The sequence below is a fragment of the Amblyomma maculatum genome, chromosome 7 (assembly GCF_055883805.1).
Source record: "Amblyomma maculatum isolate TAMU_Amacu chromosome 7, ASM5588380v1, whole genome shotgun sequence".
NCBI classification, from domain to species: domain Eukaryota; kingdom Metazoa; phylum Arthropoda; class Arachnida; order Ixodida; family Ixodidae; genus Amblyomma; species Amblyomma maculatum.
In genome coordinates this window covers 113,793,353-113,820,100 of record NC_139350.1, presented here as the reverse complement: position 1 = coordinate 113,820,100, position 26,748 = coordinate 113,793,353, and the positions used below count along the sequence as shown (strand labels likewise).

Here is a 26,748-nt window from a genome sequence, read left to right as displayed (position 1 = left end):
AGTACTTTACTGAATCAGCGTGGCAGGCTGCGCCGTGAGGAAATTGTGGAACTTAGAATGTCGGAGTATTTTGGGAGTCTTCCACAAGACGTCTCTTACTCTCGCTGCCCTTTTCCTCTATCCCACGCAGCATAGAGAACGCATGGAATCAAAGGGAATCAAATGTTGTAAGCAGAGCTTTAAATAAACTTGGAGCAATCTTAGGTTAAGAAATTACGCGTAATGAGTTTTAAGAAAAATCATGGTTGTTCCTGTAATGGCCATGCTTCAAGGAAGTGGTCCCATGATCCCTGAGAATGTAGCGCATATACCACTCGCGCAATTCGGCGGGGGTGCAAGAACACGAATATCAACGGCAGTAGCTGCCACGCTGATAAAACAGGACTATGTAGTGCACACACTGTCCCGGGCTTTAATTTTAATTTCCCTGCAGCAGCTTCTCTGCGAGATGCATAACTACACCCGTAGTCAGGCGGAATGAAGAGACGTCAGTGTGCGCCTATCGTACACTAGCTGCAACATACACCCATCCACAACTGACCACGACTATAATTTAACTATGGGGACATATAAACTGATTTAGCCGTGCTTATGGCATAAAAGAAACGATGACAGCGGCGTTTAAGAGAAGTCGGGAGGCACATGCTTCGTCTGTGCCTCTAGGCTGCTGGTAGAGGGCTTCTCCTCGCGCACAGTTTTGACGACCTCTCCGGCCGTCTACGTGTTCGTAGATGTCGCCTAATCACAACATTGGCGCAAAATTGTTAGCCTGACAGACGTACAAAGAGTTTGCTTCAGGCACTAGGTTCGTATTTAACACAAGGGACTCGTCGCCACCATTCGTCCGTCATTTATATTTCGGAATGCGGCTAGGTTGCATTATAAACCTAAATGTACCCTATTTCGATGCTAAAGGTTTGGCATTGGGAATATGGTTTAACGTCTCAATGCGAAGTATGGAGCGATGGGTACCGTAACTAAAGAATAAGAGAAATTTCGCTTTTTCTGTTCTTTACTGCGCTGATATTGCACGGTACACGGGCGACTTCTGGTTCGAATTTATTGAAACGCAGTCACCAAGCCGGGCTCAATCCTGTTGCCCTCACGTTTAGTGGCCACGTACCATAACTATGGAGCCAACGCGAAGCCAACGCGATGAGGCAGTCAATGCGCATTTGGTTTTCTTTTCTTGAAAATTAGCGTTTTGGAGTAGAGGTTAGTAATTTTTTAACTGTTTAGAGCGCCGAGTATACTAGCGTTTTTGCATTTTATAAACTGGCATGGTTGTCATGAATGAACAGCTACAAATGCGTAATTCAGACTAGGTTTCCAAGTGTAATAGTCAAAAAGGTAGTCATAAGAAATTATTTACCTACGTTGCCAGAAAATGTTATCTGCTGTTCATTGATGTCCGCCAGCTATTGCACCCAAGTGACGCAGGAGAAGCCTTCGCGTCTCAAAAGTGTTATGTGTAATATTACTTGTCGACTGACTTGAAACACCTGGTACGTGCGTTAGTCCTTGCCTTTCTTGCACTTCAGTTTTCTTTGTTATTTTTCGACAACTAAATATAGATCAAAATAGTTGTCTTTAGGGCTCTATTTCCAAAGAACGTTCAATGTTTTAATGATTAGGAGCAAAAAGGGCTGTGCGTCCAACAGGAATGTGTCTACGAGTGAACTTGCTGTGTGGTGTGAAACTGTAAGAAAAAAAAAAGCGTTTGAATCTCGCTCGGTTGTACATTCACTTTGCAGTCATTAGTACCTCTAGATATCAGAGTACAAATAATATTATTGGTTTTTAGAAAGAACATTTAAACATATTCGAGACAGATGAAATCATGAGTTTTCTCAGTGATGCTGTGTATCTAGAGGCCCTTTTCCTCAAGGGTTTCTCCAAAGCGAGGGAGAAATACAGAGCGGGGGAACCTTGCGTTCATTACAAAATTGAAATATGCATATTGGAAGACTCCAACACCTTTGTAGCCTATATGTTTGTGTGACCGTTAGGCCACCACTCAAGTCGTCCAATGACGCTAATACTAATTCTACAAACACGTACGAGGCAATGTGGCACAGATTTTGATGGATTTCATATTAAACCAGTTAAATATGTAGTGAATCTCTTAGCACAATACTTAAGCAACATCTTTAAGGAAAATAAAACTGCAGCAGGCACAGGACGGAGGGTGGAGACAGCACCACCTTCTGCGGTTTTATTTTCCTTAGGTGTCACCCACTGACCTACACATCTAAACTGCAAAGCTACAGGTTTAACTTGTCGCTCACATGAGGAATATTTCTGCATGAATAAAATATGCAAACATAACTTGTTTTCGAGGGAGGTGATAGAAGCAAGACGATAAACTATTGGTCAATTTCTATTCCTCTTTTCTCAAAGGCTCTTGAAAAAGTAATGCTTAAGAGAATCGATGGGTTCTTTTCTAAACATGCCCTAATAAATGCCTCTCAAATTGTATTCCGAAAGGGCAAGTCCATGGAATATGGTTTACTCTTGCAATGAAAATTATTTTAAATAATATCGAAGCTAAAAGTTTGAATCTTGGTATTTTCATCGACTTTATAAAAGCTTTGGACCGACGTAATCATCAAATACTGCTCTGTAAACCTGAAAACTATGGTGTCCGTGGTCTTTCCCTCCAACTCTTTCGTTCTTATTTAAACATGCGCCAGCAGGTCGTTTCGGTCAATAATCACAAGTCTAGCTTCCTTTCCACTGAATGTGGTGTCCCGCAAGGTAGCTTTCTCGGCCTGTTCGTCTTTAATGTTTATACTAGCGACCTTGCGAGCATATCCTATTATACAAATTGTATTCAGTACGCTGACGACACAAGTTTTTTTCATAGGGGCAATTCTGCCGACGAACTAATCAATAGTAGAATCTGTTTATTTGTGGTCCCCAAAATTGGTCCACCGCTAATTATTTATTTTATTGAGTTATCAGCCGTAAGGCCGTTACAAGATGAGTACAAATACATGCAATTAAGGAACACACAGCCAAAAGTACAACCTTATACATTTTTAGAAAAATAAATTCCAAAAAATGACAAACCCGCACATCTCTGCAGATTCAGGACTTTAGTACAACACTAGCAGACAAATTATCCACTAAATATTTGGCCTGGAAGCCACAAAGATCACAACGAGGGAACAATATGAAAAACTAAACTAAAGGCCGTAATTGTAAACTGACCCTGACAACGTTTAACGCTAGAACAATAGCTAGTGGAGCTAGTTTAGCAGTGGTGTTAGAGGAACTAGAGGGTATGAAATCTGATGTCACAGGGCTTAGTGAGGTTAGGAAGCCGAATCAAGCGTATACTGTACTGAAGAATGGGCAAGCACTGGGTTACCGATGTTTACCTGAGCGGCGAGAACTAGGAGCAGGCTTCCTTGTCAATAAGTTTATAGAGGGTAATATAGATGAATTCTATAGTATTAATGAGAGGCAGGCATCGTATAATTAGGCTCAACAAGGGGTATAAACTGAAGGTTCTAGAGGCTTATGCACCTACATGTAGTTATGATGACCAGGCAGTTGAGAGCTTCTACGGAGATTTAGAATTGGCAATGCGAAAAGTAGAGACGCAGTATACTGTACTACTGGGCGACTTCAGTGCCAAGGTTGGGAAAAAGCAGGCAGAAGAACAGGCATAGGTGACTATGACATTGGTTCTAGGAATAGCAGGGGGAGTTACTAGCTGAGTTTGCAGAGCATAATAAGTCAAGAATCATGAATACCTTCTTCAGCAAACGGAGGAACCGCAAATGGACATTGAAAAGTCCTAACGGGGATACTAAAAATGAAATTGACTTCATACTTTGATCAACCTCTGCCATTATGCAAGATGTAGAGGTAGTCGGGAAAGTGCGTTGCAGTGACAACAGGATGGTGAGGTCCCGAATTAGCCTAAATCTGAAGAAGGGACGCAACAGATTAGTAAGAAAGAAACCCATCAAGGAATTTCTGGTGAGGGGAAGGCTAGAAGAGTTCAGGATCTCGCTACAGAATAGATATTCAGCTCTAACCGATGATGGCGACATTACCCTAGAAGCAATAAACAATAATTTCAGAGACATAATTACTGAGTGCGCTGTAGAAGTAGGTGGTAGGATGGTTAGAGAGGATACCAGTAAGCTGTCTAATGAGATGAAAGATTCGATTAAGAAACGCCAGAGTATGAAAGCCTCCAATCCAACAGACCAAATAGAATTAGCCAAGATATCAAAGCTAATTAATAAGCGCAAGCTGGTCGATGTGAGGAAGTATAACATGGAGAAAATTGAGCATGCTGTAAAGAACGGCGGAGGCCCTAAAGCAGTGAAGAAGAAATTGGGCATAGGCAAAAACCAGATGTATGCGCTAAGGGACAACACGGGCAACGTCATCACGAATATCGACAAGATTGTCAATATACAGATCTCTACAGTAGCCAAATAGTCAGAAGCGTAATGAGATTGGCGGTATAAAAAAAGTCAGAGTTCCACCAGTGACGAAGCACGATTTCAAGAAAGCATTAAAAACTATGAAAAGGCGGAAATCAGCTGGAGAGGATCAGATAACTACATATTTGTTGAAGGATGGGGGGGATATCGTGCTAGAAAAACTGGCCACCCTGTATATGCAATGCCTGGTGTCATCGACGGTACCGGAACCATAGAAGAATGCAAACATTATCCTCATTCATAAGAAACGAGACGCTAAGGACCTAAAAAATTAGAGACGAATCATCTTACTTCCTGTTACGTATAAGGTATTTACTAAGGTAATTTCTCATAGAATCAGGGTAACCTTAGAGTGTATTCAAGCAAAGGATCAAGCAAGTTTTCGGAAACGGTATTCTAATATCGATCATATCCATACCATTAACGATGAGATAGAAAAATGCTCGGAATATAACCAACCCTTATACGTAGCATTCACTGATTACGAAAAAGCATTTGACTAAGGAATCTCGGCGGTGATACAGGCATTGCCAAATCAGGGGGTAGATGAGCTGTACGTGAAAGTACTCGAAGATATATATATATATATAGTGAATGCACAGCAATCACAGTTCTGCATAAAGAAAGTAACGAAATTCCCATAAAGGAAGGCGTTAGGCAAGAAGACACGATCTCCCAGTACTATTCATAGCTTGCTTAGAGGAAGTATTCAGAGACGTGAAAATGGAGCAGTTAGGGATAAGGGTAGATGGAGACTACCTCTGTAATCTGCGATTTGCTAATGACATTGCCTTGCTAAGTAACTCGGGGGATGAACTGCAAATAATGATTGATGACCTAGACAGGAAAAGTAGAAAGGTAGGCTTGAAAAACAATGTGCAGAACACTAAGGTAGTGTTCAACAGTTTCGGGAAGGAACAGCAGTTTACTTTAAGTAGCGAAGCAATAGAAGTAGTAGGCGAATATGTCTACTTCGGACATGTAGTAACCGCAGATCCGGACCATGAAAAAGAAATAACAAGAAGAATAAGATTGGGATGGAGCAGATTTGGCAAGCACTCGCAGATTATTACTAGCAGCTTACCGGTATCGCTCAAGAGGAAAGTATACAACAGTTGCATCTTACCTGTACCTACCTATGGACCTGAAACATGGAGGCTGAACAAGAGGGTTCTACTTAAGTTGAGGAGAACCCAGAGGTCTATGGAACAGAAAATGGTAGGGGTAGCACTGTGAGATAGGAAGCGTGCAGATTGGGTCAGAGAAATAACTCAAGTTAGTGACATTCTAGTGGAAATCAAGATGAAATGGGCTTGGGCAGGACTTGTAGAGCGAATAGAGGATAACCGATGGTCGCGTTGGGTAACAAACTGGATTCCAAGGGAAGGAAAGCGTAGCAGAGGGCGGCAGAAAGTTAGGTAGGCGGATGAGGTTAATAAGTACGCAGGGGTCAAGTGCATGGATGCAGCTAGCACAGAACCGGGTTAATTGGAGAAATATGGGAGAGGCCTTCGTCCTGCAGGGGGTATAGTCAGGCTGATGATGTTGACGATGAAATGTAACAGGGATATCTATTCGGGTATGTGACTATATAAGCAATTATCAAGTTGAAGCGGATTGTCTCTTTACAGAAAGGCCTTAGGAAGTGAATTTCATTCTGTTATTGTTTCGGGGAAAAAAGAGTTTTTAAGACAGTTTGCACGGGCCTTCATAAGTGTAACCTGATAGCTGTGAGAGCTTCGTATAGGACGGCAGGAACGCTGTTGCAAATAGGGGCTTGTGTTGAAGTGATTGTTACACAACAGATAAGAAAATTTTTCCTGAAGCTCTTTTGCCGTTTAGACAGTGGAGGAAGTTGTATTTCATGTATCATGTCAGTCACACAATCTTTGTACCTATATTTTTATAGAATGAATCTGGCCTCCCTTCTTTGAACCTTTTCCATCTTATCAATTTGTGTTGACTGATACAGATCCCATATGACGCTCGCGTATTCCAGTGTTGGACGTACCAGCGCGAGATAGGCAGTCCGCTTTGCATTTGTGGAAGCAAGCTTCAGTTTCCTTCTAATAAACTACAACTTATTTTCGGCTTTTGAACAAATGTTATAATGTGTGAATTCCAACTTAGATTAGAGGATACAGTAGCACCAAAATAATTAAAAGAGCTTACACGTTTTATAAGTCGCCCCGCTATTTCATAACGAAATGAAAAAAAATATTTTTAATTTTGTTTTTCACTGTAATATATGAAGTTTTGTGTAAGTAGTTTTCATTTGGGAAGTGGTGCACCATTGATTATACAGTTCAAAGCCGAATTTAATGCCAGCTGGTCTTCTAGCTTTGAAATGGCTGAGTAAATAAACAGTCATTCGCAAATAGCCCGACTGTAACATAGGGAGGAAGTCAAATTGCAATGTTCTTGACATAACATAAACATAATATGGGCCCCAGCACAGAGCCCCGAGAACACCTGATGACACACCCAGGATGTCGGATTTTGCGCTGTCTACCTCCACAAACTGGGTTCTGTTTGTGAGATAAGCTTTTATCCAGTGTACAATATGTCTGTTTATGCCAAGGTCAATCAGTCTGTTAAGTATTTCATCTTGGGGCACACAGTCAAATGCTTTAGACATGTCTAAGCAATTTGCATCCACTTGATTCCTGTCATGTATTGCTTTTTAAAAAATCATATAGGGTTTCCATAAGTTGAGTAACAGTAGACAGCTTCGGTCTGAAACCATGTTGATTAAGACTTGGCTTCTTTGTGCCCTCAAGGTATTTGGATAAGCGGTTGGCCACAACGTGCTCAAGTATCTTGCAACAAGTGTAAGTGATAGAAATTGGTCTGTAATTGTCAGGGGTGTGCTTTTCTCGGGATTTGTGTACTGGCAATACCCTGGCCTGGAGCCAGTCATTTGTAAAGAATGTTGCTTCAGAGATGCGTTGAATCTAAAAATTAAATATTTAGTGACCCACTCCGCGTACCGCATCAGGAATTATTAGGAATAGCATCAGGATCGGAAGACCTTTTTGTGTCTAAATTAAGTGCAAAGGAAAACATACATTTTTGAAATAAGGCAATATCTGGTTTGTCAGACGGTGGGGAGCATAGTTTACTTCTACAATTTTGGGGAAAGGAGGTGGAAGCGCTAAAAACAGATTGAAAATTAGCATTACACCTGTTAGCGATTTTTAATTTATCAGTAACAACAGAACAGTCCACTGTAATAAGACCTATTTTTCATTCGAGGTTTAAAGGTGACGCCAAAAACGCTGCGAGGGAATTTTCATCAATTGCGTAAGCTTTTCTCAAAAAGTAGTGATGATTTGGTAGTTAAATGATGGTTGGTAGCGAAAATGTTTGGTAGTTAACTCTAGCAAGACCGAAGCCGTCTATTTTCGGCCCCTTAGCCTTACAATTACTGTAAATAATACTCTGCATCTAGAAAACAACATTATTCAAATTGTAGACAAGTTCAAATCGTTCGGTGTTGTAATAGACTCTCGCATGAGGTGGTCGGACCATATAATGTACATTGAAAGCAAGCTTACTAGATCTGTAGGCTTCCTTTTGAGACTCTGAAACGAATTTTCCCCAAAGCAAAAGCTCCTTATTCACCACTCTATGATTCAATCGCACAAAAACTACTGTCGCCTCATTTGGGGTACAATATCCAAGTTCAGTTCAGTCGTTCAGTCGTGTCCGACTCTTCGTGACCCTATGGACCATGTCACGCCACGCTTTCCGGTGTCTCACTATCTTTCTAACAACACATAACTTCATCTGCAGTGCCTCGAGGATGCCGTCTAACCATCGCGTTCGCTTCCAACCCCTTCTCAGGCGACCCTCAACCTTTCCCAACATCAAATCTTTCTCCAGTGACTCCTCTCCTCTCATAAGATGACCAAAGTAGCTGTGATTTAACTTTAGAATTTGACCCTCCAATGAGCAGTCAGGGTTTATGGTCGACAATATCGACTGATTTGATCTACTGGCAGTCCAAGCAACTCTCAAGAGTCTTCGCCAGCACCACAATTCAAACGCGTCAATTCTTCGGCGGTCAACCTTCTTTACAGTCCAACTCTCGCATCCATACATCACAACTGGAAAGACCATAGAACGAGTTATACGGATCTTGGTTGGCAGACTAATGTATCTGCTCTTTACTAGGTGGTCAAGGCTAACCATTGCTCTCTTTCCCAGAAGCAGGCGTCTCCTAATATCATGACTGCACTCTCCTTTCGAGGTAATCTTGGAGCCCAAGAAGAGAAAATCTGTCACAGCTTCCACTTCTTGTCCATTGATGCTCCAGGACTTGATAGGGCAAGACGCCACGATCTGTCTTTTTAATGAACAGTTTAAGCCCAAACTTCTCACTCTCTTCTTGTACGCGCATCAGAAGACTCTTGAGTTCCACTTCACTTTCTGCCAATAAAGTGGTATCATCCGCATATCTAAAGTTGTTGATACGTTTTCCAGCAATCTTCACTCCAGCTGAAGAATCGTCCAGACTGGCCTTCCCCATGATGCACTCTGCATATAGGTTAAATAGGCAGGGTGACAGTATGCAGCCTTGTCTCACTCCTTTCTCAATCGGAAACCAATCAGTAAGACCATGCCCAGTTCTGACTGTGGCCTCTTGCCCTTCATACAGATTCCTGAGGAGACAGATGAGGTTTATTGGAACCCCCACCTCTTGAAAAGCTTGCCACAATCTGCTGTGATCTACGCAGTCAAACGCTTTCGCATAATCAATAAAGCAGAAGTAGATGGGTTTCTTGAACTCTCTTGCTTTTTCCATGATCCAACGAAGGTTGGCAATTTGGTCTAGTTCCTCTGCCCTTGCGAATCCCACCTTGCGCGTCCGGAAGCTCCCGATCCACATACTGCTGCAGCCTTCCTTGGAGGATTTTCAACATCACCTTGCTAGCATGCGAAATAAGCGCGATCGTGCGGTAGTTGGAACAATCTTTGGCACTGCCTTTCTTTGGAATGGGGATGTAAACTGACCTCCTCCAATCCTGTGGCCACTGCAGGGTTGTCCAAATCCTCTGACATAATGTATGCCGAATGTTAACAGCATCATGGTTGAGGTTTTGAAGCAGCTCAGCTGGAATGCCATCAATTCCGCAAGCTTTGTTCTTAGCAAGGCTGGCTAAGGCCCATTCAACTTCACTCTTCAGTATCGTTTACTTCACAGCGTTAAATTGTCCCCTCAACGCTTAACCGACTTCTTGAAGAATATTGCCGAACTTAAGCCTTACGAAAAATACTTTCACACCAGAAGTAAACAATAATGGAACGTTCGTCAAACGAGGACGTTATACGGTAACGAGAGCCTTCGTTTTACTTTAGCGTGCATACTAAATCAATACAGCATACAAAACCCAAACATCTTTACCGCCTCAATTAAGGACTTTAAGCTGTATTTCATCAATTCCGCCCTGTCTTTCTGTAATTTCTGTTCCTTGCCTTGAACATTATCATATGAATAGTCACTTCAAGTTAATTAAGTTTTGCAATGTTGTGTGCGTACTGTTAGATGATTGTTGGCGGTTAATTTACTTTGCTAGCTTTTATTGCGCTGTTTCATTTGTATACTTGAGCTTTTTCTGTGCTTCACAATTTTCATGTTATATACGTGTACAATGCTCGCCTTCATCTCACACGTCTTGTTGCTCAGACTTTACTGCGTCTCGGGCATCTCTCAAACAATTATTATAGCTTTTCGCCTGAGGCCCATTTTCTTTATATTACTGGAAATAAAAACGTTTTCAATAAAACAAGTGTTGCCAGCAAGTTGCATGACTATTATAGGAAGTGAGCCTGCGCTTGCAACCCCGCCATGACAGCGAGCCTCGTACCTTATGTTTCAGTTAATGGCTGCCTGCTTCTCAAGATATCCGGTTAAGTTACCAGTCCCGCTCGACATCCGCAGCACACTCGTGAATACGAAAACTACTTCAAACTGTCGTCTGAGTGCTGGTCTCATAGGGAGCAATTAAGCTACAGTGAATCGTGTTCCACGCGACAATTACGAAAATATTGCAATCCTTTTCAAGAATTGAGATCAAAATGGATACATCTCTAAGCATTAAAACATGCGATGCAGATTTGTGTGAATGAACACATCTACAACACCGAGAGGAATGGTTGAAACTGAGACTAAAAGGAAGGTGCCGGAGTCCAGAGGTTTGAAATAATTACGACACCATGACAAACTCCACAAGGCCTCAACTCATGTCTCGGCTCAGCGTGTACGCAACCGCGGTGTATGACATCGACCAATGGTAAAGGCGGTTGTTAGAGCACCCGGCCACCGCGGCGGATGACGCTGTTTGGCATGCCATTGAATGTAGAATGGCGAAGCTTAGGTTGTCGAAGTTAATTTGCAGTCTTCCCCAAAAGGCGCTTCTTTATCTGATCGCTCTTTTACTGCACCCTGGGCCGACAAGACAACAATTCATAACGAAACAGAACGAGATGTATTTTAGTGGAGGGATTAAAATTGTAAGTTTGACATTTTAAGGATCAATAATGAATGCGTAATGACATCGCAAAAGTGGTGGGTATGCACGCGCCATGTTTAGCCTCCTCAGAAGCGCGCCCCCGCATACTGGGCACTCTACTCTAAATACTACAATCGTAAAAGGTTAACTTATGTATCTTCGCTGGAAGCATATAAGCAACGAAAACGAAGGAAGCCGGGGAGTCGAAAGACCTACTCTTTTCTTTTGAAGCCGCTCGTAGAGGGCTGATTCTCGTGGAGGACATTCGAATTCTCAGATTCTTGTCTCTTGCTTGGAACTAACCTACGCATTGCAACGTTGCCGCAAAATAAGGTGGTAAAAATGGAAACTTGCAACTAATACGTTATTTCAACAGCCATGATATGCCTATTTAACGGAATGTCGGTTCGCCCCTCTTGTACCAGATTGACTTTTCGGATGCGGCTAACGGCTGCAATATAAGCGTGTGGCACCGTCCTCGGAAAGAGGAGTTTTGGATTAACGTCCAAAAGTGACTAAGGAAACAACGCATGCCGCAGAGAAAGAGTAATTGAAATGTCGCATATTTGCGTTATGTAATGTTGCACAGTCCACGAGTGCCCGTGTGTAAGATTTGTTAACACGTGGTTACCATTCAACACCGGGTTTCGTCATACAACCTAAGGCGGAGCAGCTGAGTTCCTTAACTACTGAAGAAACGTAAAAGGGCACGCCGTCCAATAATTGACTCTATCGTACTGACCGTTTCTTACGCTGTTCCAAACGCGGCCAATATTTGAACACTTCAGAAATGCTTCATCTGAACGCACCTATTGGCACAAAGAAAACAAAGGAGAGTACACCAGTCCGAACTTCAAAATTCTCCAGCGCGTACTGGACTGATCGCCAATCTGGCTTCGCTTTGCGGCCACAGATGTCTTAGTTCGAAAACGCATTTAAAATCCTACCTTTCTCTGCCAAGGTATAAGGCGGCAAACATTAAATGCTATAAAGGCACCACTGTGTCAGCTGACATGTGCACATTTAAAGACGGGTGCAGCCGCAAATGCAACAACCTCAATTCTATTTCGAATGTGACGAGGATTTACACTATAGTTAAACGAGTATTTTGAGCACTTTCTGGTTGGGTCAGGCAGATAGTTGTTCATAGCCAAGCGCGACTAACGCTGAGATGGAATTCGAAGAGTAATGCACCAGATTACGTCAACCGCGCTGGAGCTTACGTGCGCGGCTATGGAATATATGGTATAAATATATGTTATGAAATATATTTGGTATGGTGTATATATGGTATGCTTTTCACATACATGGTATGCAAACGCACTGAACAACGGTAGAGGGGTGGAGGGGAAGCCTCAGTTCGCAGGTTGAGCCTAAGAGAATTCTGCCTGCGAACTGAGGCATCACCCCTATAGCCTTGTTCTATGCGCTTTCATACCCTGTAACATCTCCTTTCTTTTGTTCCATCTGTTTCGTATATACGGAAACGTGATTTTTGTGGTTGCATTTGAATCCGGGCACAAGAGTTGAGTAGCTGACGACTATAACTACTTGACCAACCCGGTGGGCTACGCTGTGAAAATGAATCATGAGGTACCGGAGCTATTTGGAAGACTTTTTCTAGGACATCTCTTAATCTCTTAGGTATTTTACTATATCCCTCGCCGAGATGAGAAGAATTCATGGAATCAGAAAGAAATAGGGTCTCCTCCTAATAGGATTGAAAAATATTGTGTTTGGTAATTGAGGTGTGATTAGCTCCTCGAAAAGTCTCCACGAAACGTGGTAAGTGGAGCTCGGTTACCACTCAACAAATAGGCGGGCGTGCAAAAACACAAATCACACCTTCAGAGGCTGCTCAGGATAGAAGCAAGTGACGGCAATATTACGCCTGAAGCATGCATGCAATAAGCTAGGGGACAAATTTCCGGACAGCTGTGCGTGGAAGGCACGTAGGTGCACTGTTAAACATGCGGATTGAAGAGACGTCAGTGTACATTAGCTAATGCACGCTCTCTTACAAAGATAGCCGGCACTATAAATTTTACAAGCTTCACTAATAATGTTATGCAGCCGCAGTGCACAACACCGAATATACTGAAAAGCGGTGTTTAAGAGGAGTCGAAAGACTTACTTTTCCTTTGAGACTGTCGTGCTGCTAGTAGAGGGATGACATGAGGACATTGCTCTGGCATCGATTTGTGAAGGTTCCGCTTTTCCCTCATCTCTGCAAATAATGACTTGCGAAAGAAGTAATAAGAAAAGTCAAGTCGCAATGAACGCGCTGTTGCAACAGACACAAGGTACGTATTTACCCGAATGGTATCGTCCTCCCCCCTCGTTCTCAGTTTATCTTATCAGTTTTTAAGGGAATGCAATATAACTGAACGGTAGCCTCCTCTGGAGTTGAATGCTTGCTTTTGTGTATGATGCTTAAACTTCCAATGCGATCAACTTAGGCAAGGATGAACGCTGTAGCGAAAGGCCGATAACATTTCGTCTATTTGTGTTCTTTAATGAAGAGATATGAAACAGTACGCGGGCGCGTTCCCTTACGAATTTGTTGAAACGCGGTAGCCAATGCCAGGTTATATCCTATGACTCCAAGGTTGAGTTGCCATCCACCTTTATATCTAGTCAACGCTGCAGGTGTTCGAGCGCGTCGTCAGAGAAAACATGCGAGCTTATCTTTCGTAAATTACTGAAATTTAAGGTGTTGGATTTATTTTCAGCCTACCATAAGGACATATCTCTTTCCCTTTTCGCTCTTGCAGAGTGAAAACGCTTCAACGGACGTTCAGAGCCTACGGCAATCGTCTAAAGCTTACATATCTGCGTCGTGTTTGGGTCCACCGAATAGTGAAGCAGATACTGCGGTTTTTGTCCTCCCAAACAAACCGCCTAAACACCTTTAGCATGGTTTGTTCTACTTTATTCAGAGGGCAATGTTAAAAAAGTTGATTATACAAGATACGCCGCAGTGAAGCGCTACCGAAATTTCGACAACATAGGATTTGTATGTGCCCTAAAATCGCAAGTGTATACAACGCCTTGAAAACTGCGGTAATTGCTAATTGGTGGGTAGGAAATAAAACGCGCCGTATCTTTCACACATCTCTCTGGAAGCCTCATTTAGCCACACGCGATAAGAAGGAACTGGGAGAGAAAAACAGAAATATGTACAATAACGATAGTCTATGAAATATTTTTGTAGCCTGAAAATTTTACTTTCACTGACACTGTTGCGTCAGTTTGCTAATGAATTAGTGTGCTTAAGACCCGAGCGAAATCTTGCCGAACACTGTCTGCACATGTCTTAAAGGGTTGAAGCGGAGTAAAACGCTGGACAATTTTGTTTCCTTAAATCTACGCGAAGAGGAAAACGATAGATTAAGTAAAAAAAAAAAAGAAAACGACTGTAATTTGGCTTTCAAATCAGCTTCCACAAGCAAAGGTTCAATGTAATCGTTTGTCGCAAGACGGTCAAATTTTGTCACTTTCTGCTGTTTTCAAAATAGTTCATTCTATAAAAAGGAAATCACGGTCTTGACGGCAATCGAAAAGAAAATTAAAATTCCGCATGCCAGAATCAGCAAGCTTTCTTCGGGATGATTGAAAGCGAGCGACTTCTGCACTTTGCCCCTACTTAAATGCAGCCTCTACCAATGAGCCATCATGACGGCCCTTCTAGATAAGATTCACAGCAATAGAGGCCATAGTGGAAGTGTAAAGGCCTCGTTTCGCTTGAATGGCGCGTGCATTACAGAATTGTAGAGAGACGTCTGCCGTCCAAATTATTTTGCGACTGCCCTGGTTATCAGGCGCGTAATGTATAAGAAATTCTGCGTGCAGTTCTATGTATTGAGGGCAAACGCTACCCTATTGATGTTTTTGCACACAGTCCCCTAAACATGACCGTCGCTGTAAGCGCTCAGAATTGCCCAAGCTGAATTTGAGTACTGTTATAGAGAAACCTAAAGCAACCACAACATCGGCTAATAAAAGGAGTCAAAACAATTACTCATCTGCCTGGTGCCATGTGGATCGCATCTTGTCGTCCTTGCGGCCGCGCTTTGCTGTCATGCGTTTCGGTTTAACGGCGCCGCAAAACGTAACGTTTCAAGACAAATAAGGCGAAAGAGGTAAATTTTTGGTAATACCGGGCAATAACTGCAGGTAAGAGGTGCAGATTTAAAGAAAATATCATACAGTCGCCTTTCTCAAACCCCAATGTGAGTTTAGAACGTCGGGAGAAAGTCCATCCTTTTTGTAGGGTGTCTTTTTCATAGCTTGAGGTTTAGTCAGGCTGTTAGGCTTTCCCATCAAATGGCGAGTGGGCTAAGATGGAATTCGTAGCGCAGTGCTCACCGTTACTTCAACCATACTGGAAGCTAACATGTGCCTAAGTTTCACAGATCATGAGTACATTGCGTTCCGCATATATGGAAAGTCGATTTGCATTGTCGAGTTTCAACCGTGGCAGCGAAGATGAGAAACTGAGTACTTTACTGAACCAGCGTGGCATGCTACGCGATGAGCGAAATGCTGGGATGAGATCCCATGTAAAATATTGAAACTTAGAATATCGGAGCTTTTGGGAGTTTTCCGCAAGACATCTCTTACTGTCGTTTTCCTTTTACTCTATCCCACGCCGCACGGAGAACGCATTTAATTAAAGGGAAATAAATGTTGTATGTAGAGCTGTTAATGAACTTCGAACAATCTCAGGTTAAGTAATTAACGCGTAATGAGTTCTAAAAATAACATGGGCTCCTTCTTCTATGACCTTGCTTCCAGGAAGTGGTCCCGCGAACCATGTGCAACTTACCACTCGCACGATTCGGCGTGCGTGCGAGAACATGAATCACAACCGCAGTGGCTGCCATGCTGATAGAACAAGACTATGTATTGAACACACGATCCGCGGCTTCTATTTTAATTTCTCGGCAGCAGCTTCTGTCTCAGATGCCTAATTACACCTGTAGTCACGCAGAATGAAAGGACATCACTGTGCGTCTATTGTGCACTAGCTGCAGCATACATCCATCCACAAGTGACCACGACAATATATTTTACTACAGGGACAGAATAATTGCTGTAGCCGCGCTGGAAGCATAAAAGAAATCATGGCAGTGGCGTTAAAGAGGAGTCGGAACGCACATGCTTCCTCTCCTCTAGGCTGCTAGTAGAGGGCTTCTCCTCGCGCACAGCTTTGACGTCCTCTCCCTCCGTCTACCTTTTTCCTAGATCTCGGCTAATCACATTGTTGGCGGAAAATATGAGCCTGATAGAAATGGAAAACTTTTGCTCCAGGTACTAGGTTTTTTTAACAGAAGGGACTCGTCACCTCCATTCGTCCATCATTTGTATTTCGGTATGCGGCTAGGTTGCATTATAACCTAACGGTGCCCTATTTTGATGCTGAAGATTTGGCATTGTGCATATGCTTTAACATCCCAAGGCGACGTAGGAAAATTTTATTTTTTCAGTTGTTTTGTGCGCTAATTTTGCACTGTACACGGGGGACTTCTGGTTCGAATTTATTGAAACGCAATCACCAATCCGGGTTTCATCTTGTTGCACTAACGTTTAGTAGCCATGTGCCTTAACTATGGAGCTAACGCGGGAGGGCACACCGTTTGTGAAACCAAGCAATGTTATATCTGCTAAATAGTTAAGGTGTTGTAGCTAGTTTGGAGCCTCACAGAAGGACATATCTATTTCTTTGTCTTGCATCGAGCGTTAGGTATCAATGCAATATTACGGTAGTTTAAAGCCTAGGAAAACCTTCTTATATTTATCTTTATGTCTGTGTTGTGTTTGTGTCTGTCGACGAGTGAAGCAGATATTGCGCTTTTGTTTCTTCCAGAAGAAATCAACTGATATATTTAGTTTGGTTTATACCGCTCATTTTTGCGGTCTAACCTCCGAAATTGGCTCATAATATAAGATACGCCGCAGCGGTGTGCCATAAAAATTTCGACAACCGGGGATATGATGCAGGAATGCATTCAACAGCTCCATTTTCATCTCCAACTGTCCAGCACTGTTCCGTCCAACACGGCAGATGGAGATCCCTTGATGGCACGATTACTATCAGATGATTTTCAAAAAAATATGTATTGTTGCAGTGGGTGTTGCTGCAAACGAATATCAGAGAAAAAAATTAATAGCTTTAAATGCTCTTTGGTATTCGCTGCCTCAAACAACGATATTGCGAAGAACAGCCTGGGAAATATTACAGCCTTGTTTTCAGGATTGCCGCCCCTGTGTTCTTTGCTGCCAAATACTGGACCAGTATGCCGGCTGGCATGTTTATCGCGCACCAGAAGTTTATTTGAACCACGTCAATGGCATGAGATGGCGCCACGTGTTAACGCCACCACACAGGCCCTCCAAATTACACGAGCTTTTTTCACCTTTGCGTAGTGCGCACTTCAACTGCTCTACGGTGCTATGATGCTATGCAACTATGTGATATGATTATTGTTTATAACCCATATCAAGACTCTACGGCAAGTGCATCTTTCATTTATTACATCCTTCCACGACACGTCGATGAGACCACCATGGACTATGCGTATTACTTCGTTATAACATACCGCTCATTGCACTCTTGCGTGATATCGGAGGAGCACAGGCGTGAATAAAACAGTTTCCGTATCATCTTTACTTTACTACTGCCAAACGAATATATGCCAGCCCACACGTGCTCCTGCACTGGAGTAACCTAGGCGATATGCGACGAACAAGCATTTGACTAAGTAGAAACCTAGGCGGTGATGCAGGCATTGCGAAATCAGGGGGTTGACGAGCCGTACGTGAAAGTGCTGGAAGATATCTATAGTGGCTCTAGAGCAATCATAGTTCTGCATACAGAAAGTAACAAAATTCCCATAAAGAAAGTTGTTAGGCAACGGGACACGATCTCCCCAGTACTATCCACAGCTTGGTTAGAGGGAGTAATTCAGAGTCTTTGAGTGGGAGCAGTTAGGGATAAGGTTAGAGGGAGAATGCCTCAGTAATCTACGATTGGCTGATGACATTGCCTTGTTAGGTAACTCGGGGGATGAAATGCAAATGATGATTGATGACCTAGACAGGAAATGTAGAAAGGTAGGATTGAAAATCAATATGCAGAGGACTAAGGTAATGTTCAACAGCCTCGGGAAGCAACAACATTTTACGTTAGGTAGCAAAGCACTGGAAGTAGTTGGCAAATATGTCTACTTAGGACAGGTAGTAACCGCAGATCTGGACCATGAAAAGGAAATAACAAGAATAAGATTTGAATGAAGTGGATTTGGCAAACACTCGCAGATTATGACTAGCAGCTTACCGGTACCGCTCAAGAGGAAAGTAAACAACAGTTGCATCTTACCTGTACCTACCTATGGGGCTGAAACGTGGAGGCTAACCAAGAGGGTTCTACTTAAGTGGAGGACAAAGCACACGGCTATAGAACAAAAATGGTAGGAGTAACATTAGGAGATAGGAAGCGTGCAGAGTGAGAGAAAAACAACTCAAGTTAGTGACATTCCTGTAGAAATCCAGAAGAAATTGGCATGGGCAGGTCATGTAGTGCAAAGAGAGGGTAACCGATGGTCGCTTAGAGTAACAAACTTGAGGATCAAGGGAAGGAAAGCGTAAAAGGAGGCGGCAGAAAGTTAGGTGGACAGATGATATTAGGAAGTTTGCAGGGGCCAAATGGATGCAGCTAGCACAGCACCGGGTTAATTGGAGGAATATGGGAGAGGCCTTCGCCTTGCAATGGGTGTAGCCAGGCTGATGATGAACACTGATGAAACTGTCAAGGACGAAACGATAATTAAATGTCGCGTGTCGAATTCTACGCAGATTCTACGCGATTCAGAGGGTAGTCATGAGCAGTATAGAAGCTACATGCATGTTCGATGCTATCTTTAGCTACATTTTGTGTACGGTATTAGGTACCCTGTGCTGAAAATGAAGGAGCATCGGTATCGAAAATACATTTTTAAAGTATCGTTTATTTTCAAGATACTCAATACTAAAAAAAACTTCAAATATTGAAACCAATGTGAGACGTTGGATTGACGGCGCTCGCTCAGACGATAGTACAGGCACTGAGACAGCTCGGCTTGTCATACCACTTGAGTTCCCTAGAAATGCCCCGGCCGCTCAGTGTCGACCACATATCGAGATTACCTTTCTTTAAAACTGAAGGAGGCAGTGGTAAGCAGGTGCTCATTAGGTGCTTTACCTTTTAGCACCGAGTGCGTACCACGAAGCTGATAGGCCTTTAATAGACGCACAGATAAATTAAAAACTCGGAAACGCAATGCGAACACGCAGTATGGATCACGCACACTGCTGTACCCCCTCTTCCAATTCTTTGCCATCCGTCTCCCGTTTCTTCGGCATTTTATTCTCATTAAGCAGTACCCTCAGTGCGCTGTCGGATGCAATAACTTATGGACAACCCAAAACCCCTGGATTTCGTGTGTCGGCTCTGCTTAGTGGCAAGAACACAAGCTTTTAAGGCCTCAGTCCACCACGATGCAGTCGGCTAACCACGTTCTCTATACGGTGTTTGACGGAAAACAAATCCATTCTTTGTAACTGCACAGGGAACAAACAGGCTTCCACTAGACTTTTTCTGGAAAAATATTACGTTCAAAATTTTATCAAATGCACGGCATGAAAGCTATCAATGCAGGTTTGCAGCACAGCTCTAATTACAAATTATGCGTTGTCAAAGAATTTGTTTTTGCAAAAAACATTTCAAACAACGTTGAATAAAACTTGTAAAGATATTTGTATCCTAAAAACAACGACCACTTTAATTTTTGAAAGATGCGAACTGACTGAAACTATATTAACCACTTTCTGTTAAAAAAAATATGGCTGGGGCTTAGCTACGGTTAAGCCTGGATATCTCGAAGCGAAAAACTTCGGTGATGCTTATGGTTTAGCTTACGGTCATGTTTTATGATTTAGCATTCGGATACGCTTACGGTTTATCTCATGGCTATGCTTTATAATTTACGCTATGAATATGCTTATGGTTTAACTTATGGACTCTGCTGCGTCGTTTAGTGAGACGTTCTTCTCGTCGTTCGGGTGTCTCGGACGCTCGTATAGCTTTCAGCTCTTCATTTCTTCGCTCCTTTTCAGTGGTGGCGCAGTGGTTACGGCGCTAGACTACTGTTGACAAGGACGCGGGTTAGAATCCCGGCCTCTGCGGCCGCTTTTCGATGGAGGCGAAAAGCAGGGCGCCCGTGTGCTGTTGCGATGTCAGTGCACGGTAAAGAACACCAGGTGGTCGAAATTTCCGGAGTCCTCCACTACTGCGTCTCTCATAGCCTGAGATGCTTTGGAACGTTAAACCCCACAAACCAAACCAACCAGACCTTTTCAGCCAACTCCCGCGGTAGCACTTGTGCATCGATAGTACCACTCTCTTCTCCTGCGATGTTGAATGTGCACGCCTATTCTCTGGCAAGCGGTTATGTAGCAGGCCTACGCGATAAACACGCGCTTGCGGCGAACGTCGAACGATGCTGTATAGGGAACCCAAGCTCAAGTTTCGCCGCGCGACGGCAGCGCCGCATTCTTGGCATGGTGGCGAAATGTGAAACGATGGGGCTTCGCCGGAGCATACGCTCCGCTAGCTTCCTGTGCACACGCGGCGATCGCGTTGCGCCTGACGGTTATTTGGCGATACAAAAACGCTTCCGCTGATGCAAAACGGATGTACTAAGTAGCATTTTGTCATGGGAAGCCACAATAGTAGGCAAAGCACCAAAAGACGAGGCTCACGTGTGCAACTTTACAGTTTTCTTTTGAAGCGTGTCCACAATACCTGTTTTCCAACCACATGACAGCGTACTGGAAGTCTCGCGTTCTTTGTGGAAACGAAAAGAGCCAATTTCCCCTCTCTTTGTAAACTCAGAAAGGTTGACAGTTGATAAAGATGGCTTGGATAGGCATCAAAAAAGTACAGTGGTTTAACACCATGCATAAAAAGTTAAGAGGATGGAAGATCCTCTTAACTTTCTCTTCCTCTTAAGATCCTGCTCTTCGCTCCCCGCGCGTCTAGTTTCGGCGAATTTCTGTGCTTTCTCCCTGCTTTGTGGGTGCTCTGAAAGCAGCCAAATCAACTGATGCGACGTCCGCGGTCGAGACTGATGTGTGAATGTGCTCTTAGTGTCCACAGCTGCCTTTTCATTTTTAGATAGACCGAGAAAATATCTAGAACAAGGCCTTTTTTTTTTCGGGGGTGGGGATGGCGTTGGAAAACATACCTTGCTGAAACGGTTTTACAGATTTTCGCAAATTGGCCAATAAGTGAACCAATTATTATTATTTTATTATTATTATTATTATTATTATTATTATTATTATTATTATTATTATTATTATTTTGTAAGGACGCATGTGCGCTGTGCTCCCGCCCGTTTTTTGGCAAGCAGCAGTTTTTACGATGTGCCGACTGTGCGAAACGTGTTCACACGAAGTGCGTCACCTGGGCGGATGACGAGCTGCAACTTCTGAAGTCCGGCTCTCGGCCATTCTTGTGTAATTTGTGTGCGTCGTCGTCGTCTGACGGTGTTAGTCTTAGCGACGGTGGTGCTAGAGTCCCTGGTGCCCCGCTCCTGCCCAGCCACCCGACCGGTTTTCCCCCTTCAGCCGCGACCGGCGAACATGGCGGTGAGTTTGCCTCGCTACGGGCTCTCCTCCTCGACGCGCTTGAGGGAATCTCTTTTCTGAGCGATGAGGTTGCCCAGCTACGGGAAGAGAACGAGCGCCTTCGTGTAGAGAACTCGCGGGCTTTCGTACAACAAGCCGAGGTTATCGCCTCTTTACGTGCCGATGTTCGCGGCCTACGCCAGGAGCTTGTGCGGTGCGCTGCTTCGCAGTGTGAGCGTCCTCTCGTCGAGCGTCCTCTCGTTGTCTCTGTGGGCAATCCTACCCGTGAGGAGCAGCCATCTGTGGACTACTCCGCCGCTCTTCATCGAGGGATGACTCCTGGAGATATTCCCTGTTCATCTTCTGCCTCTGCTCCTCGCCGTGCGGTTGACTTACCCAGTGAGATGAAGAAGCACCGAAGTCGAGCCATTACTGGCGCATCGAGCTCATCTGTCCTGAACGTTGCCATTTACCAAAAGAAGCGTCCGAAGACTATTTTCGTCTCTAAACTCAGTCCCGATACTACATCGGTAGACCTTACCAACCATCTAAAATCAGTGAATATTACTCCCATTTCCTGCCGGCAGCTGAAAACAAGGTACGACTCCTACTCGTCCTTCCATATTGAAGTTGATGAAGAATCCTACAGTAAGCTTGTTGAGCCTTCGATGTGGCCGATGGGTTGCATATACAAGGACTTTCGTGGGAAGCTTTACAACGATATGCTTCATCCCTCTGAACTGACGCAAAATTGCAGTGGCCCCTAATTTGGATATCTATTATCAAAACGCCCGAGGTCTTCGGACTAAGGGATCAGAATTTTTTTCTAGCGTCTTGTCCTCTTGTTATACCGCTGTTGTGGTTACCGAAACCTGGCTGTCAAGTGATATTCCTTCCAATGATTTCTTTCCAAATAATTACTCTGTTTTTCGCAGCGACCGCCCTGAAACAGGTCCCAAATCAAGAGGAGGTGGAGTGCTCATTGCTATTGACAGTTTTGTGAAGTGTGTTCGACGTTCCGATCTGGAAACTGTTGAAGAATGTGTGTGGCTCGAGCTCACTTTAAATCGACATGAAAAACTTTTACTTGCAGCTTTCTACATTCCTCCGAATCTACCTCCTTCAGCCTATGATGATGTTCTGCTCTCAATCGAACATGTTATAACCTGTCATAGCAAACACAAACTTCTTATTTTAGGTGATTTTAATACTCCTGGTATCAACTGGAACTCACTTATTTCTTCTCACAACAATCATTACATATTAAGTAAGTGTAACGCTCTACTTGATTTCATAGCCTTTAACTCTTTGCAGCAACACAATTTCATTGAAAACTGTTGCGGTAATATTCTTGACATCTGTCTATCGAATTTTGAAAGTGTTCGAGTCTCGAGTTCGGACATACCGCTGACTCGCTGTGACAAATTTCACCCTCCGCTTCTAGTTACTACTGCTGTCTCTGCCTCACCTTCTACTAACTCAGATCGGGTGGGGAATTCGCCCCGTTTCGCGTATGCACGTGGTGATTATGTCGGTCTTTTCAATTTCTTCTCTTCCGTCGACTGGTCCCTTTTAAATGACATTAATGATTCAGATGGACAAGTCAGTCGCTTTACAGAAATAGTTCTTGATGGTATGCGTCGGTACATACCTTTGCATACTCCTACGCGTAGGAAGTTCCCTTCCTGGTTTTCAAGGGAACTAATAACGGCGTTAAAGCTCAAGGAACGGGCCCATCGTAAAGCGAAACGCCCTGGGTTTCACAATTGGGCAGATGAGTTTCGCCGTGTGCGTTCTCTTTGCAAACGCTTATACAAGCGGGACTACGACTCCTATCTTGAGTCTTTAGAGAGGTATGCCTCAAATCGTCCTAGTCAGTTCTGGCGTTACGTTCGCAAGCGTTCCATTAAATCAGATTTAAGTATCAGCTTAGTTGACTCTCAGGGTTCGGAAATTCGGGATGTTGCCGACAGTTTTGCACAACATTTTTCCTCCGTTTACAAACATCCACATTGTGATTCCGTTTGCCTCCCATCTGGTGCACTATCTAATTCCATTCTCTTTGACGAGGAGTTGATAACTGAGAGTCTTAAGCGTCTGAGACCATCTTTGTCTCCTGGACCTGATGGCATTCCAGCTGCCATAATAAAAGCCTTCAGTTATATCTTCGTACCAGTACTGACTGCCATATTTAATAACTGTTTAAAAAATGCTGCCTTTCCTCGCGTGTGGAAAATGGCACGCGTGTTTCCTGTCTTCAAGTCTGGAAACAAAACTGATGTTTCCAATTATCGTCCGATTTCTCTTCTATGTGCAACCTCTAAGCTTTTCGAATTAGCTTTGCACCGCGTACTTTCCTTCCATCTCAAACATATCATAGTACCGAATCAACATGGCTTCATGTCGGGTCGCTCTACTTCCACCAACCTAGTCACGTTTATGACGTATGCCTCTGCAGCAGTCCTTCAGAGGGGTCAGGTTGACACTGTGTACTGTGATATGAGCAAAGCTTTCGACGTTGTTACTCACTCACTACTTCTTGAAAAACTTCTACTCTCTGGCGTTGAAGTCTCTCTCGTAGCCCTCCTACGCAACTATCTCCTTGATCGCTTCTGCTTTGTCAGTGTCAATGGACAGACTTCTTTCGTTTACCCTGCAACGAGTGGAGTTCCTCAAGGTTCAGTACTAGGCCCGCTTCTCTTCTCCGTTTTTATTAATGATGTTTCCTCGGCGATAAAGAACTCCTCGTTTCTTCTTTATGCTGATGATATAAAAATATTCAAGGTAATACATTCTTTTCAAGATTGCGTGTTGTTGCAATCGGACATATCTGCTTTTTCTGATTGGTGTGCGATGAATCGACTTACCCTCAATTCTTCCAAAACTAGGGTTGTGTCCTTTACTCGTAAAACACATAGCTTTCTCTACCATTATTCTGTCAATTCTGTGCTGTTGGATAGGGTTGATGAAATTAATGACCTTGGTGTACTTTTTGACCGCACCCTCAGCTTCTCCTCTCACACTAAACGCATTGCTCAGCGGGCTATGCGCACACTCGGATTCGTTTGCAGACTTTCGAGAGAGTTCCATACTCCACTTCCGTTCCTAAAACTGTACCTGTCCATATGCCTCCCGGTCTTGGAGTATGCGTCGGTTGTTTGGAATGGCACTTGCAAATCGAACTTGGACAAGGTTGACAGAGTACAAAAAAAATTTTTACGGATATTTCATTATCGCTTTCCTTTCGCAACTTCCCCCTCTCGCTCCACCAGGAGCGCCCAACTGAATCTTCCTTCCCTTCACTGCCGTCGTATCAGACTTGATATCATATTTCTGTACAAACTCCTTCATGGCCACATTATGTGCCCTCAGCTCTTAGAGTACATCCTACTGCGCGTTCCGCGAAAGAGCATGAGGGAATTCAGACCATTTCAGGTTTCTCCTCTTCATTCCCACTCCCCTCTGGACAGGATGCAGTGGTTATTTAACTCTTTTTGTCCTCACCTTGACATCTTCCAAAACTCGCTCTGTTCATTTACATTGGATGTTCGTAGCGTTGTATTCTAAATAGTACTTTATCACATATAACTCCCACTTTCTAGCCTTAAATTGTATTTACTTCACTTTTTGCTTTTTCTCCTGTTCAATGCTGTCTGTATCTTGAACTACTTTTTATCCGTTTCTTGCTTATATTTCAACTTTAAACTTTATATTCGAATCTTACTGTCCCTTGTTCAATTTTACTTCTTTATTGTATTATTCTGTATTTCTAGCCTGTGTTTTAAGTACCATGCACTTGTTGCGCCTGGAATGGTTGTTTATTTTATGTATATTTCTATATTACTATAATCAATGTCAGTCATCTGTTTTTTTTTTTTTTTCTCTTCTACCTACCGTTCTTTTTTTTTTTTCTTTATTTCCTGGTGTGCTAAAAAATTCTCTCACTGTGTATATAAGTGATGATACTCATTGTTTGCTTAATTTCCGTGATACTTTTCGTCTCAGTTTCATTTCATGTATTATTTATTTCTTTTTTTTGTGTTCTCTCTGTGTGTGTAAACATGTTTGTGCTTTTTCATTTTTTTTTTTTTTGTGCTGCAGCACAAAGACCACATGGTTGTTCCTGCGCACATTAAATAAAGATTGATTGATTGATTGATTGATTAACGAAGATATGTCGGAAGTGCAGTACAAAGGTGATCCTAGCTATGGCTCGACTGACACTACTCGCACGGAGCACCCCATTCGCGTCACAGTGTTCGTGAGTGCAAACCAAATATTATCCCAAATGAGCACAACCATTTATTAAGAACTGAAATAAAACACAATGTAGTACAAGCTTGGATTTCACCTGCCTTCCGAGCCAGCGAGCCGGTTATGTCGCGTGCAGCGCACGGAGCACGCATGTGCTTATGAGATTGCTAGCGTTCTTGTCTTTGAAGAAACACCTTCTTCGGACTACATACTTATTCTTCTACTGCAAGATTTCCTTTGGTAACGTCGTAATAATAAAAAACGAAATCCGTATACAGATGGCATGCTACAGGCCAAAACGATGGTCAACGAGCGGGCCACTTTACTTCACAGTGCTGATGATACTTTAGCAGTTTTTAAACATATTATATACGACAATAATATAATTACCGGACTTACCTCGAGATACACTTCCTAGGTTTTTGCTAACATAGGACGCATTCACAATCAATATTTACTCATCCCCGTCTGTTGTCTGCTCTACAGTGCAGACGTGAATAAAAAGTTTCACACCTATAATTAAGTATCCTTCATGAAAATACGCGTCAGTTTGCCCAATCAAACCGGAATGCAGGTGGCATGTCGCGGTGCGCCTGCGGGGGCGCGTCAAGACGCGTGCTCGTGCGAGAGAAAGCGCACGGCGCACGTCGTGAAGGCAGCGAGCTGAGCCGGCGGTGTCCAGTGCGCGCTTTCTGTCCGCGCGACAAAAGCAGCCCAAGACGTGTGCACGTGCGCGGAAGCGAGCGAGCGAAAGGAGAAAACTTGCACGGGATGCCTAGGTGGTGCCGCCGCGTTTATCCCCAGTTTCTATTTTTCTGTCAGAGATGGCGCTCCCTGTCAGG

At 43.4% G+C, this 26,748-nt stretch overlaps 1 protein-coding gene across 1 annotated transcript in view; it reads right to left on the bottom strand.

The window, feature by feature from the left end:
* Nucleotides 1–26,748, bottom strand: part of LOC146184453 (uncharacterized) — a 51,322-nt gene that overhangs the window by 5,975 nt on the left and 18,599 nt on the right. Inside the window, exon 4 of the mRNA XM_084608546.1 lies at nt 13,116–13,208. Coding sequence (XP_084464672.1) covers nt 13,116–13,208 — 93 coding nt within the window. The remainder of the gene's footprint in view (nt 1–13,115; nt 13,209–26,748) is intronic.